A 19,635-nucleotide genomic window follows, 5' to 3' on the forward strand; every position below is an offset into this window, starting at 1 on the left:
CCATCAAATCATGCAATACAATGGCAAGAAATGTCCAACAGTAGTAGTGTCTGTATTGCTTTCGAGTGACGTATCGTCATTCTGGGGTATTCTATGCACGCATATATCCTGCCGGATGCCACTCTTCACTCTGAAGATTTTGGTCATGACGAGCGCGTGTTTAACCGTACGTCCAATGCCATTCTGCGGGGAGATCCATCTCCAAAAACCCCTCGTGACCCAATTCCATTCCAACCTTCCCGTCCGCGTATGCGAGGTCGATCCGTTGGCCGTTGGCCGTTGGCCGTTGGTACTCAGACCCGCCTCTCCGGGCGCTACTTGTCGGCGCTCGGTGCTCGAACGCCTCACGCCTCCTTCGCGGACTCCACAGATAGCTTCCAGCGGGGATTGTGGACAGTTTCTTGACGTGTTTGCCGAGTTAGTCCGCATCTGCCCTTCAGTCGTCGTCCCTCTGTAGACCTTGTCTTCCCCGTCCAAGCCTCTCTGCCAGCCCCAAGTTACCAGCCTTGCGGTGCAGACCGTTGACAAACTGCCTATCGCCGTACTTGGAAGACTTTTCCCTGGCCTGGTTGTCGGCCTCACGTGCTGCCTTTTCCTGTGCTTCGAGCGCAGCCAAACGACGGTCTCGGTCCGTGTCGAGATCCGAGGCGGCCGCTTGCATAGCAGCCAGCTTCCTTGCCCTCTCTTCATCTGCAGCTGAGTCGTCCGCCTTGCCGTTGGCACGACCGTCACCTCGGGTGTCTCTGTTGCGATCAAACCGGCGGTTGTCGTAGGGTCTACGGTCGCGAGAGCCGGATGCTTCTCCGTTACGGTCGCCACTGCGATCTCCATTTCGTCTGTCAAAACCTCGAGGTGATCTCTCCCGCTGACGGACGGGACGGTCTTCGTCTGAGACAGAGGGTTGGCGCCTTCTCTCACGATCGTCACGACGCTCTCTCCGGTCTCGCCTCTCGTAGTCGTCCTTCTCGCCTGAATCACGGCGGCGAGGCGATCTCGACCTCGGGGATCGCCTTCGTCGGTGGCTGCCTCTGTCTCTGTCCTGAGAGTCGCTACGCCGGTGTCGTCTCTCGCGTCGGTCTTCGTCGTCAGAATCGCCTTGGCGCCGCCGGGGGCTTCTGGATCTGGATCGAGGTTGAGAGCGCCGTCGCTTATGGCGCCTGCCGTCTTCTGAATCATCGTCGCGACGCCTGTGATGCCTCCTCTTGTGCCTTTCGTGCCTATCTTCCCTCTTCTTTGACTTGTCTTTTTGCTGGTCTTCGATGCCCATCGAGGCAAGCAACTGCCTGCGCTTGATCGGATCATTCATCATCGCCTCGTACGCGGCCTGCTCCTGTCTTTTGATGGCGAGGAGAGGATCTTCCCGAACCTTTGCTGCGGTGTCTCGTGCGGTGTTGGCCGTCTGCAATGCCATGAAGCTCTCTTGGCCAGCCTGCTTTTCGAGGTTCTTGTGTTCGGTACCCTTGAGCAGGTTGTCGATGCGACGCTTGCCCAGGAGGTAGCTCTCGCGCTCCTCGGTCGTTCCGGTCTGTCCATCGGTCGGGCCGCTATAGAGGAATTCGACGCGATCGACCTTTTTCGTGTGTCCGGCAGCCTCGAGCTTCTTCTGGAGTTCTTCACGGGCGCGCTCTTCCTTGAGCTCGTTGATTCTTTGCTGCGTCTTCTTGCGCTCCTCGAGCGCTTTCTTCTCCTCCTCCCAGACCTTGGCCTGGTTCTTCAGGAGAGAAGGGTGGAAACTCTTCTTCAAGTTGAGATCACCACCCATCTTGCCGACTGTTGCGATGTATCGCTGTTGAAATCTTCCGGCGGGTAGTATGGGGGCTTGACGAGGAGAATCGACGGTTGTGGGAGAGGTTGATGGATTGAAGAAAGATAAAGTAAGGAAGTGACGCGGCTGGGAGTGGATGGGGAAGCGCCTGGCTGGAACCGTGGATCAAAAAGTCGCCTCCCGCCTGCCGTAATTTTACTTGGTCCGTGCGCAATCAAACAGTGTGAGCCGGCAACCTGTGGGTCCGGCCAATCGATAAGCTCCCCCGCCTTAATGGTGCTGTCAACTGCCAACCATTGCGGTCCTGCATGGAAGCTGAACCTCAATCCACGTCTCCAGCCATACACCTTCCACTGCAAACAACAACGAACACCGAGACCCTTCACGAGACCAATCTCAACCCCCCGGTCCTACCACGACCGCTGGATACCTTGAAGCCATCTCGTGAATACAAATCAATCACTCCGCGAGATAACCGAAAACAACCGCCGACATGTCTGATGACGAGGACTTCATGCAGGAGTCTGACGAGGAGCAGTAAGCCTTTCGCATTCTCGCGGTCGCACCACCTAAGGCAGTTACTGATGGCTTGCAGGTACGACTTCGAGTACGAGGAAGACGATGACGAGGAGTCGGGTGACGTCGGCATCGAAAACAAGTACTACAATGCGAAGCAGCTCAAGCTTACCGACCCCGAGGATGCGATCACAGAGTTCCTGGGCATACCGCCTTTAGAAGACGAAAAGGGCGAATGGGGCTTCAAAGGACTGAAGCAGGCGATAAAGCTTGAGTTCAATCTGGGCCAGTACGAGAAGGTAGGAAATCAGGACTGAAGACAAACAAGGCGAGAGGGGAGATGCTAATACTGGATGTAGGCTACGGAACACTACGCCGAGCTCCTCACGTACGTCAAATCAGCGGTCACAAGAAACTACTCCGAGAAGTCAATCAACAACATGCTAGACTACATTGAGAAGGGATCAGATGGCCCCAAGGCGGTGGCGTGTGTCGAGAAGTTCTACTCGCTCACCCTCGAGAGCTTCCAGAGCACAAACAACGAGAGACTCTGGCTCAAGACCAACATCAAGCTCGCAAAGCTTCTTCTCGACCGCAAGGACTATAACACGGTATCCAAGAAGCTCCGCGATCTTCACAAGGCCTGTCAGAAGGAGGACGGTAGCGACGACCCCAGCAAGGGAACGTACTCTATGGAAATATACGCGCTGGAGATCCAGATGCATGCCGAGACGAAGAACAACAAGCAACTCAAACGGCTGTATCAGCGTGCCTTGAAGGTTCGCTCCGCCGTCCCGCATCCGAAGATCATGGGCATCATCCGCGAGTGCGGCGGCAAGATGCACATGAGTGAGGAGAACTGGGCAGAAGCCCAGACGGACTTCTTCGAATCCTTCCGCAACTACGACGAGGCCGGCTCGCTTCAGCGCATCCAGGTCCTCAAGTATCTCTTGCTCACGACGATGCTGGTCAAGTCGACCATCAACCCCTTCGACTCACAGGAGACCAAGCCTTACAAGCAGGACCCGCGCATCACGGCCATGACGGACCTGGTGGATGCCTACCAACGTGATGATGTCCACGCCTACGAGAACGTTCTCCAGAAGAACCAAGACATCCTGGCCGACCCCTTCATTGCTGAGAACATTGACGAGGTCACGCGTAACATGCGCACAAAGGGTGTCGTCAAGCTCATCGCTCCCTACACGCGCATGAAGCTCGCCTGGATCGCGAAGCAGCTCAAGATTTCACTGCCTGAGGTCCAAGACATCCTCGGCTTCCTCATTGTCGATGGAAAGATTGACGGCAAAATCGATCAGCAGGCAGGCACGCTCGAGATCCAGTCGGACGCAGACAGCCAGCGCACCAAGGCCATGTACGAGCTCACGCAGTCCGTCTCAAGTCTCTACACGACCATGTTCAAGGACGGCGACGGCTTCAGGACCGCCGAGTTCCCTACTGATGATCAGAACATGGACGTCATGGGAGGGCTGACACCTAGAGCCGGTGGTCCCCGAGGAGCGCCGCGTGGAGCCGGACGTAAGGGTAAGGGCGTGTCGACTCATTGGCAGACCTGAGGCCGTCCTCGCCGTCTAGCAAGGTGGGACGGGACGGGATTGGAATCGAGAACGGGAACGGGGACGAACGGGATGAGCTGCTGCCACGACTCTCCCTACATTGTACTGGCACGCGACGGATGTGCACATTAGAGCAATCTCCAGTCTCCACGCAAGAAGACAGCGAGGGCATTCAGATGGACATGGAAAAAAAGATACCAAGACTACGCAGAATATGACAGATTACCCCAAGCTCATGACGGGCAGCTGCAGATACGCACAGCATGTTCTACTTTTCCCCGGCCAGGCGTGCTAGCGAGGCAGCGTGGAAGCAGCTTGCCGCTGCACGGCGCTCGATCTGTCAACCTCGCCATCGTGGAACATTCGAGGGGTGGAGTTTGTAGAGAGAACGCAACAGACGGTGGAGGCAGCGAGCGGGTGAGGCGATCCATGGCAAGCAGGGCAGCCAGTCAGTCAGTCAGTCCGGCGCGCCGATCACCCGCAGCTTACGACGTGCGGGAGAGCTGAGGATAGCGTCCGCTGCGGGTCTCGTTGGGACTGGTGCTAGAACTGGGGCGGATGCGATACGTGTAGACCGACGAAAGGAGAGAGAAGAAGGGGGAGTGGAGGGGGCTTCTCTTCTCTGTGATCAATCAGCATAGTCAGTTATCAAACTCCTCGCGGAACGCTACAGAAGAAGACGCAATGCCATCCATCGCTTGACATTTCCTCGGCTCATCTCATCTCGAAGACGTGAAAATACTTTCTGAGAGAAGGGGTCGTGAAGAAGATTTGATAATCCAGATCTCCCCGTCCCATTCTGGACCGGAATACAACGTCCCCTACCTCCGTGTGCAAAGTTTAATCACGGCAAAACGGAGATTAAGTTTCCCACCATGGTCCCTTAGGAAGGTCGGTTCAAACCTGAACCTAGCAGGTAGCGAACACCATCACCAGCAGCAGCACCACCATCCTCGCTTACCGCCGTGGGATGGTGGAGGTGGTTACGGTGATGGTTGGAGCAAAACTTTCTGTCCATCCTGCGTGTGTTGGTGTCGTCGATACAAGCGCCGGATGATCCCGATTGTGCCTGACGACGCACGAACAAAACAGGCTGTTTTGCTTCGCACCGCCAATCCTCTTCGCCCCCCTCTTCTCATCGAGTGCCACTGAGCCAGTTCTCGACATCTCTCTCCCCTGCGACAATGTCACCACTTTGCCTTCGTATTGGTATTAGCCTCGGTTTGGCCATCGAGTCAAGTTGCTGCGTTTGCCTGGAGATGAAATCAAGTTGATGTCCTCACGCGAGCTTGCCTCTCTCGTCTTCGTCACACCACACGCGGCATGCAGCCCATCGGCATCCAGAGAGATCATCTTGCTCTCCTTCTCAAAGCAGAGATTTCTGAACCAGGGGGGAGGAAAGGGGGGAGCGAAGGAAAAACGAGGAAACGGAAACCAACGCGGCGCCTCCTATTTTGCCTCAGTTCCGTGTAACCCTCCCGCTACGAATGTCAAAGGGGCGATCGATGGGACGCCGGCGGCCACTCAAACGTGCCGACTTGGCCGTGGCGTAGCGTCTGCAACCTATCGTTGTACAACGAAGCAAGCAAGCAGGTTGGGAAGGTGTACGTTTTGGCTTTTGCCTCACTGCTGCATCTGTTCTCCCTACAGGTTGCCGCTGCTCTCGCTCTCGGCCGATTACAGTGCGGGTGTAGCACAGAGACGCGGCAGACAGAGGAGAGTGTCCGCGGCGAATCTGGCCCGAAGAGGACGATGGGCTCTGAGTCGTGACAGAGTCAAGCTGTCAAATAGCACCAACGTCACTGGTTGGGAGCTGCAGATGGGGTCGTCGCACAGGAGGGCGGGCGACCACACAGCCTGCGGGCCTAACGCGGTCCGCTGCCGGAGCAGTCAGGCAGGTAGGCAGGCAGGCGGAGAGGTTTGCTGTGATATGTTTGGTGTATGTGGTTTGGCGAGCAGCTGTTTGTTCGCGCGTGCCGGCTGCTTGCATCATACCATTGCAGCCAAGATGGCGGATGGGAAACACAGCGTCGTCGACGACCAAGCCATGACAGTTTGGCAGCTTGAAGATGCGGCTTAATTTTGACACGATCCACGACGGAGCTCCAGAGTGTAACATTGGAAATAAAAAGTCGAACCTCTCAGCCGCCGCTCGCGCCGCTCGCTCGTAGAACGCAGGGTGCTGCGTTGTGTAGGGCATGTCGTACATGTCATGGAAAGATCTGACACTTGTCGAATACGTAAGGTGCCTCAAACATGCTTGGCCACGCGCTTTTGAGCGCTTTTCTGCAAGCTACCGCCCCTCGGTGTCTCTCATAAGTCGCCGAGGGCACAGAAGGGATGGCATGAGCCGTACGTTGACCACCTCCCAATCGCGATTCTCCCCGCTCCTTCGTGTTGAATTTTGTTTCGGCGAAGAGACCCTGAGATGGTAGCGAGATGTTGCCCCCCCCCCCCCCCCCCCCCCCCCCCTTGCTTCTGTTCGTCACCCCCGGGGGGCGACGGCTGATCCGCGCAGGCATAACACACCGAAGTAGGAGACGACGAGTGGGATACGAGGTCGAGGCGTCGCCGTCAACCCCGAGATCCACACCGATGAGATGTCAAATTTGACGTTCCTTCAGCCGCGGAGTCTGAATAGTGCTTTTTTTCTTTTCTCTCTCTCAAAGGCAGGAGGGAGCTTTGTGACAACTGTGGGCTATTCGTAGAAAGTGGACGACAAAGCCAAGGAACGATCCTCGGCCTGCGAGAACAGGGGTCTCTCTCGCCGGAAGGATGAGCTGTCATATCGCCAAGGGTGTTAGTTGCTTCGAGGTCCTTTCCTCGGGGGGAAAGTAAAAGGAATATTTCGTGCAGCCCCAGCTGCGCGCCTGCATGGCAGACGCTTCCGAAGGCGGGCGAAGGGTCAGAGAATGCATCAACGAAAGGGCAAGATGAACATCAATGACACCAGAGAGAGCCTGCCATGTCCACAACGCGGGCACAATCTCCCCTTTTCTTTCCTCCCATGCCCACAAAAGAGAAAGTTTGCGAGGGTCCTGACTCTCACTCTGTCAGTGGAGACAAGACGCTTGTACGTAGACGCGGGACGGCAGAGGTGTCGAAGTGGGCAAACCAAGCAAATATGATGCGACGGTATTGAGGCCTTCTGTGGTTGGGGAACTACCATTCCGACTCCGTGTTCTTTTGGGCCGCATCGTGGTCAGTTCCAGTTGAACAGTTAGCCATCGCGACGCTCTTCTCGAAAGAAAGCGGACATGAGGCACAGTCGTCGCCTTTCATAGGGACTGATTGGCCCCGCGGAGTTCGGATTCGACAAATTTGTCCTTCATCTCTCACCCACTGGGTTTCCTTCACATGTCGTCTACCTTGTGCCGATGGCTGGGCAATCCCAAGCGCGATCGTGGACGCTGGGCTCGCTGGATGTCCTTCAGGCTACGCCCTAGTGCTGATTCGTGATAGCGCCGAAAGAAGGACCAGGGGCATAGGGCTTGAGCACCATGGTTGTTATCTTGGGTGCTTGGATGTGTCTCTTGTCATCGCCCAGGATTTGAGGACGGATAGACCGTGGCCCGTCGAATGTCTTTGCATTCCCAGCGCCACCGTCAATGTTGATTAGTCGACCTTTGAGATGCGGGTATACTTGTGCTGGCGTTTCGATGCGAAGAGTCGTCCACCAAAGACAAATCTTTTAGTACTTTTTTCTTGCTTTGGACTGCAAAAGTACCAGAATCCCGGGGTTACAGCGCAAGGCTCGCAGCAGCATCTGGCATCATGTTTGCCAGGGGGCGAGTAAAGCATACCGTGTGCCGCAGAAAGCCGCATAAGAACTATTACCATGGATGGCAAGCTGCGCCTCGAGTTATCTATCTCATCTGACCTGAGATTGGTGTACCTGGCTCAGCGTGTACGACAACCACAATGAAGCCTCTTTGGAGCTCTGGGCTCCTTACTGCGTCATGGTTGTATCGATTCGTATGCGTAGTCTGCTGGAGTGCCGGGGACCTTTTTCGTTTGCTGGGGACCTTTGACATCTCTTGTAACATGGTCATATTCATTCAAACCGGTAGGCCTTTTTCGAGATGGGTTACATCTGGAAAACGCCAATTTGGTGATGCGGTTGCTGAGATGACCGTCTTCATCCCGTAACGGAAAGTCTTGCGAACCGTATGGCCCCTTCATGAGGATCATGACCCAACAAGTACGGCACGCGGGTTAGCAGGAGAAAGGGAAAAGACTTGGATCGCCCAACAAGCCTTGCAGAATTCTCTGTATTCCTTGCCTCATCCTTGGGTAGCGCACCGAGTGGGGGACGGACGGCGCAGATCCCGAGACGCCTCCATGTTCCACCACTGAAGGACCGTATTTCGCAAAATTGTCATTGTCAAGTTTGCTTTCCGCTTGGGCAAACCGCGTTGCAGGGCCTCATCGTGGGCGGAACTAACCGTCCACCCACTCCACAGCTCCAGTTAGCCGCATGGTCTAGCAATTGTGACATGCCTCACTGACTTGTCAGACAAGCACGGTTTCTGACGGACGTCCCTCAGATTGGTCGAAGTGCTCAGCCAGCAGAAACAGAGTGAATGCTGTCTGACTTGTAGCATGCGGTTGCTTTTCCACAGGCTGAATTACTCGGGGCTGTCGGTGCGAGACGGGACCCCTGGGGACTCGATGACCCCAGCAAAGAGCGACGTCCCTCGACGGGTGTGCATGAATCCTTGCAAATTCCACAGGCTCCGTCGCTGTCAGACATCCCGTCCTTTCTGCTGGCCGACGGAACAGCGTTTGAGATTGCGGATGTGGGAGCTGAGCACACCGCGAAAGGCAAGTCTATGGCTTTCCATACGGCAATCGATATTGCTTCACAGCAGTGTGAGCAATAGAGTATTAAGTGTGAGAAGCCCGAGGGTAGAACCCGACTGGTGGTGTTCTGTTCTGGTGCCGGCTCATGTAAGTAGCGCATCCTTGAGGCCCTCTCGGGGCCGACAAGCGCGTCGGATGCGAAGCGATCCACGCCTCTTTCGGAGGATACGTTTTTTTGAAGGCGTTTCCGTTGAAGTTACCGGCAGCTAAAAAGCTGATAAGGTAATCCCATTAACTGCGGCGTCTCAAGTGTCCCATCGATGCGACCTTGTCGAACCGAGTGTGCCGGCGCCAACCCGGCCTTGGGCCGATGTCTGTCATTTTGTTTCCATTCTGCATCGACGAAGCCTTTTGCATGCCGTGCCGTCAAGGAGACGGAGCAGAATGAGCGGCGAGACGGTGGTAGTGCAAAGTGATCGACAATGCAAATGTCGTCTGTATGCATCAGTATGGAGCTCGCACTCAAGACAGCGTCTTGGGCCGGGAAAAAATTGATATCACGGCCCAGTTTCTCCCGCATCAAACTTCTTGGAATCCATACCAAGATGCTTCGTTATTGGGTAAATGGGGCACCCCATCCGGCGAAGGACTCGTGCGCCGCCAAACGTGGATCTTGCCCAGGCGGTTGAGCCGGTTCTCGCAGCCAAGAACTAGCCCGTACAACCCAGGGCATTTTGCCCCATTCATGTCCACTCTGCATTTTGTCTTTGATGGGATTCTCCCACCGAGGAGTGGCTCTTTTGATAGATGCCCATGTTTCTTAGCCCACAAAACATTGGGCTCGTGTGCTCTGGCAATTCAACATCAGTGGCCGTTTGCTTCTATGGCGCCATCAGAGAGGCCTCGCTTCGAGGAAAAGTGCATGCGGTATCGCCTAACCGCAGGGCAGATTTTCTCTCTGCGGTGCCTATGCTGTGATAGAAGTGGTCCATTGTGACATGTTGCCATCTGAGTTCCTCGGCTGAGATCCGTCCAGTGAAGTCGTGGCTGCTTGCTGTGGCGGCAGCAACACTGAGTTGTCCGTGGGAAACGTCTGACGGCTGCAGCCGGAGAACAGAATCGGCCACCGTCAACCGTCAGCAAGTGACAAGCATGTTCCATGTAAGGTAAGCGTGCCATGTTGTATCGAATCGAGGCCCAGACTCTGTGTAAGCCTGCTCCGTGGGAACGTCAGTCCAGTCAGTCAACTCGAAGCAGACCAGACCAATAGAGCCACTGAGGCCATTGGTACGGCGCAAGTTGTTGAGAATGTTGTTGGATGGATGCGCTTGCCTGCGCTTGAAGCCCTGCAAAGTGGCCACGGCCAGAACACAGGCGCATAATTAAGGACGGCCAAACAGCAGCATCCGTTGGTATCAGGAGTAATAGCAACAGACCGGAAAACGAGAAAAAGAAACGACTGCGCATAGAGAAGGGGGCGATCTGTAATGCCACGAGGGGTGGTGATGAACTTCGTCGGCCCATCAGGGAGAATGACATTGCCGTTGTTATCCCGTTCGCAGCCCATCTTGCCGTCCTTCTGCCCCCCTCGTTGGCGAGACCTTGGTGGGCCAACAAGACAGAGAGACAAGTAGGCGAGGTAGCGAGCAATCAAGCGAGTCGATAGTGGTTTCTTGTTCAAGAAGACCAGTCGGAGGCGTTCAAAGTCGTTGGCGGAGGATTCCCCGACTCATGGGTGCTCACTGGACTCTCGCGATGCATGTCGTCTCGCCATGTCCACAGCCACTGTGAACATCCTTGTCCAGGCTGTGAGACGAGAAACATTGGCATAGAGCGGAGAGGATCAGGGCAGGCCCAACGCAAACCGCGCTGACGAAGGGCATGCAATTTTGGCAGCCGGCGCTACGTACGTCGCGCTAGGTAGCGTGTTGGTAAAGTGTGTACCTCCAGGCTACCCAAGATAACTTCCTCTGGGCCCGGCCTAAGAGCTTCGATGTCCGGAGCAGCGCGCCAGTGGCAGAACCAGCGCCAGCGCCAGCGCCAGTGTCAGTGTCAGTGGAGGAGGGCTGACGGAAAGTGTGGAGAGGGGATCACGATGGATGGAGTTGGATCAGCGCTAATAGAGAGCCCGAATACAACATCAGCGTCTGCCCACCGCGGGCGGCGTGCGTCTGTGTGCTCTGCTCTGCTGCTCGTCCACAGACGCAGGGAGGCTGGGGCTCTCGGGCTAAGTGAGTGAGTGCTAGGTTGTCGCTACTGCGTCTGTCGAGAGTGACGACTGCTGCTGGGCGCCATCGCGTCCTACCTTAGCTAAGGTACTGGCTGCATAGTACCGTAGGTAAGGCAAGGTATGTACATAGTAAGGTATGTATGCGAGCTCCGTGAGGTGTGATGGACCATACAGAGGACAGTCACCCGCTCGTCGAGGGTGCCACGGGTCTTGCAGCGGCCCTCGATTGCCCTGGCCTCGACTGGTACTGGACGCCCTGCCCTGGATGCGATGCTCGTGCCAACCCTGCCCGATTTCGAAAGACAACTCGCGATGTCATGGGCACACAGAGAAAGCGAGCCCCCCTGCTAGCTCGAACGGTGAAGGCCAGGGCTTCCCCCCGGCTCGATTCGACCCTGGAATGCCACCCTTGCGAATTTGAGGTCGAGCTCTGCTCTGGGCTGCTCTGCTCTGGTTGCAGAGCGGGCGTACAATGAATGCGTGGTACTGAGCGCCCGTGGCCGTCGGCACTTTGTTGTTGATTTCTTAGACCCGACGCTGATCAAAGGAGAAAGTCCTGCCGTCCGTCGTGGTCGAGGCGTGGATGTGCAGAATGTCCTGTCCGTCGTTGGACCATGGTTTGTTGGATGTTGAAGGCTCGGGGGGGGCTCCCTGCATGTTACACATGGCATGGCATGTTGTTCGACGATCCTCGCAGACAGGGATTAGGGAGTCACAGTGAGTGCGGGAAGAGGTGGAGGGAGGGAGGATAGGATGAGATGAGGAGAGACGGACGGGATCATGGATGGGACAGGATGGGATGGGACGAGACGGTTGAAACGGAGGATGCTGGAGAAGCTAAAGAGCGTGGGAGCGAAGATGGAGACGACGAGACGACAGATGCTGACCGAAGAAGCACTGACAGAGATGGAGAGGTCTACCTAGAGGTCGGAAGCTGCCCCTTGGCCTTGACTTGAGGCTTGAGACGAGGACCATTTCTTATTTCTGCTTTCCTCGACACAAGCGGGCAGGATTTGCGGGAAAGATCTAAGGTTAACGCCTCCAGAAACAAGCCAGCAGCGTTGGACATGGACATCCTACCAACCAGCCACGCCTATCCGTACCTACCTTTCCTAGGTATCCGAGTATGTGTCTGTGAAGGTGCAAACGCAGGCGAGGAGACACGCATTGCCCTTTCTGTGAAGAAATAGCAAGTCGATGAGGAAATAGCAAGACTTCACTTGGGCCGGGTGCCCGGGCCAGACGCAGCCATGGATCGATCCAACAAAAGTCCCCCCCCCCTTCCCGTGAATCCCTCGTGGGCACAGGCGGATTACTACACAGAGAGGTTAGTGATGCGAGGGCATATGAGAGAGGAACTAAAGAAGTAATGTCACGATATCACCGTACTACGCTGCTCTCTCTCTCTTTCTCTCTGTCGATCAACCTCCTTGCCAACCCCGACCCTGTCAACCCCGTCCTCTGGTTTCCCTGCTTGCGACGCAGCCAATCCGTACCTTGCCTGCCTCAGAAGACGCAGTGCACGAGATGCAGCAAGACCTGGTGCGGACCAGCCCAGACCTCGCCAGGCGAGAAGGCCAGACCCGACACGGGACCGGGGGTTGGCAGTCTCTCTCTTTCTGTCTCTGCCGCGCTCTCGATCCTACACAGACACAGAGTAGAGTCCGCGACTGTTTCTCTTTGTCTCTCGACGGGGGAAGACGGTACGTATCGGGGGTCGATGGGGATGGGGATGAGGACGGGGACACACGACGGAGACAGGACGGACATCGCTCGTCTTGATGATTATCTCGCTGCTCATTTGCTCACAACTCACCCTCCACAGAGACTGGATCCATCACTCTCATCATCATCATCCACCACCACCTGTTCTGCATTCTCTTCACATTCACACTCAAACCGTCCCCATCCGTCTCCGTCACAGGCCCCCGATTCCCTCCTCCCACCCACCGTCGATGCTGCACTGGACTCGCCTCGAAAACCCGGCCGACGGGCGCGGGTGCGCTGGTGGGCGCCGCTATTGCCGTTGGTCTTTCGATAGGTAGTCTCCCGCCATCGGCACCCACCTCATCATAATCATAACCATCGACGCTATCGTGCCATGCCATGCGGACGATGCGATGCAGCCTGTGAGTCTGTACCAGCAGTGCCAGCCAACCATCTGGCGGCATGCCACCCCCGTCCAGCCTGGTGGCACTCACACAATGGAACTAAAACGGCCGCTGCCCGTTTATTTTCCTTCTTTCTCCCCCCCATGCCCTGCCTCACCATGCCTTGTCTTACATGACATGTACGTACCTTGCCGTCCGCACATCACCCTCTCTCAATACGTAAATGCGTACGAGTAGCTACGATAGGACACACCGCGGACACTGCGGACACGGCTGGCATGTGTGGTGATTGTCTGCACCTTACATACTACTAGTAGGCATGCTGGATAGGTAAGGTATCTGACGGGAGTGAGGTATCCAGAGGGCGGGTTCGTGAGGTACGGATACCCATACTTTGTGCATGCCTACCACCCTGGTTGCCGGCATCGCTCTCCGTCATCATCATCCTGACGCCGTTGTGATATTGCTCCATGTCCATATCCTCCTACTCCTCCTCCTTCTCCGCCACTGTCCACTTCACATCCCCGAACCCGAAGCTCCCTGCTGGAGATCCTTGATGTGGTGCTGGTGATGCCGCTCCGGGGTCGTGTCATGCCAGCCAGGTAGCCTCCCAGTGCCCGTGCCGGTGCAACCATCGTAACCCTAGAACAACATCCCGCGTCGTCCTCGCTCGCTCTCGTGCGCCTTGCTTGTGTCGTCTCCCGTATCCCGTCTCCCGTCTCCTGGCCTGTGTGCATCGACGGGACTTGACTGGCCCTCAAATGCCCTTGTGTTTCCTGGACCAGTTTGCTTCCTGTCCTTTCTTTCCCTCCCTCTTCTTCCTCTCTTCCTCTCCTCATCTTCTCATCTTCAAACTCGCCCATCCTCACTCCTTTTTCAGTTGTGAGAAGGCTGAACCTGGGTATCCATCTAGCCTTCTTTGGTGGATGGATTGAGGGTGGTCTGTCTTATTGATTATCTATCCAGCCAGCCAGTCAGTCAGTCAGTCAGTCAATCAGTCAGCCAGCCTCTTCCAAGCTTGAACCGTGATACCGGGCCTCTTCTGCCCTACCTCCGTTGCTGTACCTTACCCTCCGATCCCTAGCTGCGGCACGGTACTGCACACTCGCATCACATCACATCGACCAGTCCTGTCCACGCCGGCCGCCATTCGTCAACCACCCACCGCTCAGCTCGGCTCGTCTGGCACCAAGCATCAGCGCCATTCCCAGATCCAGCTGCGGTGCACACCCTCCTCACGTCTTGATCTGTGTGTCCAAGGCACCAGACGGGCGAACAGACGGCGAAGGAGCTACCGGAAAGGGCGAATCAATAATCTCACTCAGGCGACGAGACCATATCAGGAGGAGACTATCTTAGTCTCGTAGGTCAGAAGCGAAAAGAGAGACACAGACAGAAGAGAAGCGTCACCAACAGCACCACCAACACCGACAACAACATCATCCAACAGCAGCAATAGCAACACCATCATCATCATCCAACACCAACTATTTGCAAGGTATTATTACAGCCCAGCCTGGCCCCCGAGGCGAGGCCACCACCACCACGACCATCAACCACCACCCTTCTTCGCAGGCTCGGTCGCCAAACCCCGGAGTCGATCGAACAAATCGCCGGGCTCGAGGTCGACGCAGAGACGCAGAGACGCAGAGACGCAGGAGGAAGGGACGGGCAGACGCACCCCGGAAAACCACTCGTCACATTTATTGTTCCTTTTTTGGGGCGGACCATCGAATTCTGCAATATTCCTCCTCTCTCCCCCTCCAACCCTCGACCCCCTGTGTGCTCGCTCTTGTTTCATTCGTTGCGTCGCACGTTAGCTGAGGTACGGACGAGTTACCTGCTCGACGGCGCGATACTTGTTCCTGTGGGCGTTGGCTCCTGTACCGTACTTTGGGCTGGGTTATTGATACCAGTCCTTTTTTTTTTTTTTTTTTTTTTTTTTTTTGGTTCAGTTGGTGAGGACGGGCGTTCATTTGTTGTCTCTTGGTGTAGTATTATTGCTGGCATCCATCCTGTTATTGCATTGGATTGGATCGCAGCTCACCTCACCTCACGCATCGCATCGCATCGCATCGTCCGACTCCCCGACTGTTCCAGTCCGTTTCCCCCCTCCTTCACCCGCACTCTCATCGACCCATTCATCATCTCTTCTTTTCTTTTTTTCCTTCTGCCTCTTGTTTTTTCCCCCACGGGCTGCTTACTCTTTTCTGTGTGTTCTCTCTCTCGCCCATCACCCTCGCCTTTTCCTCCAAACGAGGATCGGAGACTGCACATCAGGCGCGTTGTCAGCCAGCAGAAACAAGCGGACGTATTAGGGCCAGGATTCCCTCGACTCAGACTACGAGGCACAACAAGCACTGGCAGGACAGGAGACAGGAGGCTAGTCTCAGAAGTCAAGACAGGAAGAGAAGAGAGCAAAGCAGGGCCAAAGGTGGCAGCAGAAAGGACAGCATCAGAGAGGCCATGTTCCAGCCTCAGCCCACGCCTTTTGCGTCGGGATTTCACGCACAACCGGCGCAGTTTCACAGCATCCACCACTCGGCACATGCACCACGAGGGCAGCAGCAGCAGCTTCACGCTTCTCACAATGTAGGGGGATATGGCATGGGTGTGACAGGAGGAGGAAGTGCAGCAGCAGGAGGAGCTGGAGCAATGGGAGGAGGCGTTGGAATTGGAAGAGGAGGAGTATTAGGAGGAGGAGGAGGAGGAGGAGCCGGGATGGGAGGAGAGATGTCAGTGTACAGCTTCCACTCACCGACCCCGCTGGGAGTGGGCTCACCGTCGGGTGCGAACTGCATTGGGATGGGCCTGGCGTCCGCTGGTCCCGAAGGCCACAGCATGGGCAACCCCCTGGCCCACAGCGGGCATACACTGAACCACAGCAGCCTGGGGCCTGCACCGGATCAGGGACACGGACATCATTATCGCCATCACCAGCAGCGGAGGCATCACCAGCAGCAGCAGACGATGGGTGGAATGGATCAGCGGTCGAATTCGCTATCTCTGGGCGTGGGCATGGGCGTGGGCGGGGTGGAACACCAGATGGAACAACAGCAGGGACGGCACCAAATGGAACCTGCAGCTGCAGCAGGTGCTGCAACTGCAGCGGGCGCGGGTGTGGGTGCGGGTGCGGGTGCGGGTGCTGGCCTCGTCGTTGGTGCAGCTGTCGCCGCGGTTAGTGCAGCCGCGCCGGTCGCTGTCACTGGAGTCCAGGTGTCTGTGCCGCAGCAGCAGCAACATCAGCAGCAGCAGCAGCAACAACCCGGACCTGGACCTGCTGGAGCCACGGCGGTAACAGCAGCAGCAGCAGCTTCCCCTGCTGGAGGCAGCTTGTATTGTTCATCCCCCGCCAGCTACGGCGGCAGCGGCCACAATCATCACCATCCTCATCACCCTGCTGCTGCTGCAGCTTTCCACCACAGCCCCGGCGCGTCTTCTGGCTCGGCCTCTGCCTCTGCCTCCACCACGCCGTCTTCCCGCTCCCATTCCCTCTCACACGCCCATTCCCACTCTCACTCTCACTCCCACTCCCACTCCCACTCCCACTCCTCCTACAGCCACTCCAACCCCAATTCCCATTCCCACCTCCAGCACCAGCAGCACCACCAGCAGCACCACCAGCAGCACCACCACCACCAACAGCAGCTCCAGCACCACCTCCCTGGAGCTCACTCGTCCAACTGCGACCCGGCCTCTTCCTTTTACAACTCCAACATCTCTTCTTCCTCAAACACAAACACCACCGCTTCCGCAAGCACCGCAAACTCCACGAGCACTCGTCCGTCCACCATGGAGCCCGGCGACCCTTCCGACCTCGCCGCCCAGGAAGCCGCCGCCCGGGATTACCAGCCACAGCTCCAGGTAAGCTCTAAGCTCTAAGCTCCTATCCATCTCTCATCTGTTGTTCATTGTTTGTCTGTCGCAAAGGAAGCTCGAGGAGCTTGGAACCGAAGCTCTGCTCTGCTCACCTCACCTCACCTCAGCCTAGCTTACCTCTGCTCTGGATCTGCGCTAACCACTTCCCCTCCCCGCCGATAGGGCCCATTAGTCGGCGACAAGATCACCAGCGACGCCATCACCGACGAGTACGCAAAGGCCGACGATGTCTACGTCGCAAAGACCATCGTGAGTCTCGATCCGACCCTTCCAGCTCCCCTTCCGAGAACCAAACACCCTGGACATTGTCTAACCTCGGCCCTCGTTGTCCCCGACTCTAGGCTCTTCCTCAGACGTATTCCCACTACCGACCCATCCAAGGCGACGGAAATTGCGGCTGGCGAGGTAAGTCACCCTTCGCCCTCGAACCATTCCGTGCACCATCAACCTACCCCGCATTCCCACCCTCGAGTCCTCGCACCAGCTTCCACGATACGACCCCTCCGAGGCACACCACGATAGCTGACTGACTGCTTCTGCCACAGCCGTCGGATTCTCCTACTTTGAGCATCTCGCCAACAATGGCGACCAGGATCAGATCCTCGGCGAAATCGCCCGCATCACGAGCTTGAACCAGTACCTTCTCAACATCGGCGGCTACGATCGGATGCTCTTCGAGGACATGGTGGATGAGACCATTGCTCTGCTGAGGGACCTGGCAAACAGCATTACGAACCCGCAATTGGCCCAGCAGATCGTCCTCCAGCGCTTCAATGACCAGGACGCCTCCAATGCCATCATCTATCACCTGCGGCTTCTGGCCAGCTCCTGGCTGAAGGGCAACCCCGACGATTACGCCCCCTTCATTCCTGGCGAGACGGGTATCGCCGGCTACTGTGCCGAGCTCGAGCGTCCCAACAGAGAGATTGAGCATCTCGGCCTCCAACTGCTCGTCCAGGTCCTCCTCAAGCCTGTCAACATGGTCCTCGAGATTGCTTACCTCGATCGGAGTGCCGGGAGTCAGGTCAACAGCTACCGCATGCCCAGTGAGACCATGGGCCAGGATCCCGCCAACCTGGGCCCAATCATCTACCTCCTATACCGACCCGACCACTACGACATTCTGTACAAGTCTCCCCCGAACCCTGCACCCTTGAACCTGCAGGTCAACCGCGCGACCTCCTTTTCTCACCGACAAGAAATCATGCCCGTCGCTCCCTCTCTGCACACCTTTGCCAACATGGATTACAGCCCCTTGGCAATGTTGCCCGGCTTTGGCGGCCCGCCATCCGGCCTGTCCTCAGGCCTGTCATCGCTGGGCTCGCCAACGTCTACCTCGCCAATGCCGGATGCTTACGATGCTACGCCGCAGTCCCCATGGATGACCACGCCGTACTCCGATCACATTCCGCAACAGCAGCAGCCCGTGCCCACCCCTCGTCCTCAGCCTCAATCCACGCCGCAGCCTCAACAGTCAACCTCCACGTCCGGGAAGTCATCACAGCCCGTGGATTATCAGCTGAGGTTTAGTCACCAGTGTTGGCATCTCAGCGGTTCTAGCTCCGCTCAGCCGTCGATGTTGTCTTCTCAGCCCAGTTTCCCAGAACCCAGCTTCACCACAGCCATGTTCAAGAACAGCCATTTCAACAAGGCCCACTATCAAAATCCCCATTTCCATCCGGAGGAGTGGACACCCGATGATGAGGCACACGAGAGACTGCCTCCTGCCAAGAAGAAGGGACGGATCAAGTCGGAGCACTGAACTGTCATGATGGGATAACGGCACCATCATATCGTGACGCGTGAGGTCGGGTCCTGGGCAAGCCTCCTGTTCTGGGACGCAGAGGTGGAGACGAGCCTCTGTCGCAACACCAGGCGTTCTCAAATGCGAACGCGAGGCTTGATGAATGGACTCTGCGATGAGGCAGACCGTTTTTGAACGCGAAATCAAGAGGTTTAAGGCCAGTCATTTGGTGGTCAGGCGATTGGCCAGGCATTTCTGCATTGTAGGAGGCTTAAAACTCGGTTCACTGGTTTACTGTGGCTTTAATCATTTTATTTTCTTTACGGGGAATGGAATCATGACTTATGAAGAGGGGGTTATCTTCACGGCTTTGGCGGGACGGTTCAATCTTCAGGTTGATACTCATCATAGCATCGGCGTTGTTTCTAATTGGACTGGTTGTGGTTGCATTTCCTTGCTTTCTTGATCTAGCAACAATGTTATGTAAACGCTGGTGACATACTGTCCTAGCGCTCCACGACCAAGTTTGATGAAACAAAACCCAAGGTCTTCAGTGGCGGATGCGTGGGATTTGGTTCTCACTCCAAAGTTTCTGCACCCTGACAACTGTACACCATGGTGACCTACACTCCTCCTGCCTTCAAGTCGCATCAAGTCCAAGAACCAAAACCAAGAACCGACAGCCGCCACTGCGGCAACCCAGTGTTGATCCCGTCTGCGTTGCCTGCCGGCGGCGCATCTCGGGGTCTTGGCGCGAATGCCATCTCCTCGGGAAGAGAAGACCAAATCAACCACCGTCCTTAGGAGTTTTGCTCCGCGCCTATGAGAACAGGCCATCGGGGCCAACCCATGAACCGGTGTGCTTCTGCACGCCCGCCGATCTCATGCAAGCATGCTTGAGCATTAACCGCAGCCTAGCACGGCTTATCTCCAACGTAGCTTGATTCGAGAGACTGATATATCCGTATATGTGGATGTGGATATGGATGTTATACATTACTTATATCATG

The 19,635-nt window shown here is 56.3% G+C and overlaps 4 protein-coding genes across 4 annotated transcripts; 3 read left to right on the forward strand and 1 right to left on the reverse strand.

Moving 5' to 3' along the window:
* Positions 1 to 436: 436 nt before the first annotated feature.
* On the reverse strand, positions 437 to 1,762 carry CWC25 (Pre-mRNA-splicing factor CWC25; the record flags this gene model as incomplete). Its single annotated transcript, XM_036643500.1, has 3 exons — positions 437 to 818; positions 875 to 1,201; positions 1,320 to 1,762. The coding sequence occupies 3 exons, from the start codon at positions 1,760 to 1,762 to the stop codon at positions 437 to 439; spliced, it is 1,152 nt and encodes a 383-aa protein (XP_036491133.1).
* A 496-nt stretch (positions 1,763 to 2,258) lies between these two features.
* On the forward strand, positions 2,259 to 3,858 carry csnB (COP9 signalosome complex subunit 2; the record flags this gene model as incomplete). The annotated part of the gene is made up of 3 exons (XM_036643501.1): positions 2,259 to 2,302; positions 2,361 to 2,580; positions 2,641 to 3,858. The coding sequence occupies 3 exons, from the start codon at positions 2,259 to 2,261 to the stop codon at positions 3,856 to 3,858; spliced, it is 1,482 nt and encodes a 493-aa protein (XP_036490417.1).
* Positions 3,859 to 12,141: 8,283 nt separating this feature from the next.
* Positions 12,142 to 12,967, forward strand: CGCS363_v011653 (uncharacterized protein; the record flags this gene model as incomplete). Its single annotated transcript, XM_036643502.1, has 3 exons — positions 12,142 to 12,218; positions 12,425 to 12,606; positions 12,717 to 12,967. 3 exons carry the CDS (start codon positions 12,142 to 12,144, stop codon positions 12,965 to 12,967), a joined length of 510 nt encoding a protein of 169 aa, XP_036490416.1.
* A 2,876-nt stretch (positions 12,968 to 15,843) lies between these two features.
* On the forward strand, positions 15,844 to 18,643 carry Otub1 (Ubiquitin thioesterase OTUB1; the record flags this gene model as incomplete). The annotated part of the gene is made up of 4 exons (XM_036643503.1): positions 15,844 to 16,866; positions 17,044 to 17,130; positions 17,223 to 17,286; positions 17,427 to 18,643. The coding sequence occupies 4 exons, from the start codon at positions 15,844 to 15,846 to the stop codon at positions 18,641 to 18,643; spliced, it is 2,391 nt and encodes a 796-aa protein (XP_036490265.1).
* Between the last annotated feature and the right edge of the window lie 992 nt (positions 18,644 to 19,635).

Source organism: Colletotrichum siamense, assembly GCF_013390195.1.
Source record: "Colletotrichum siamense strain Cg363 chromosome Unknown KSG_Cg363_contig08, whole genome shotgun sequence".
Classification (NCBI taxonomy): domain Eukaryota; kingdom Fungi; phylum Ascomycota; class Sordariomycetes; order Glomerellales; family Glomerellaceae; genus Colletotrichum; species Colletotrichum siamense.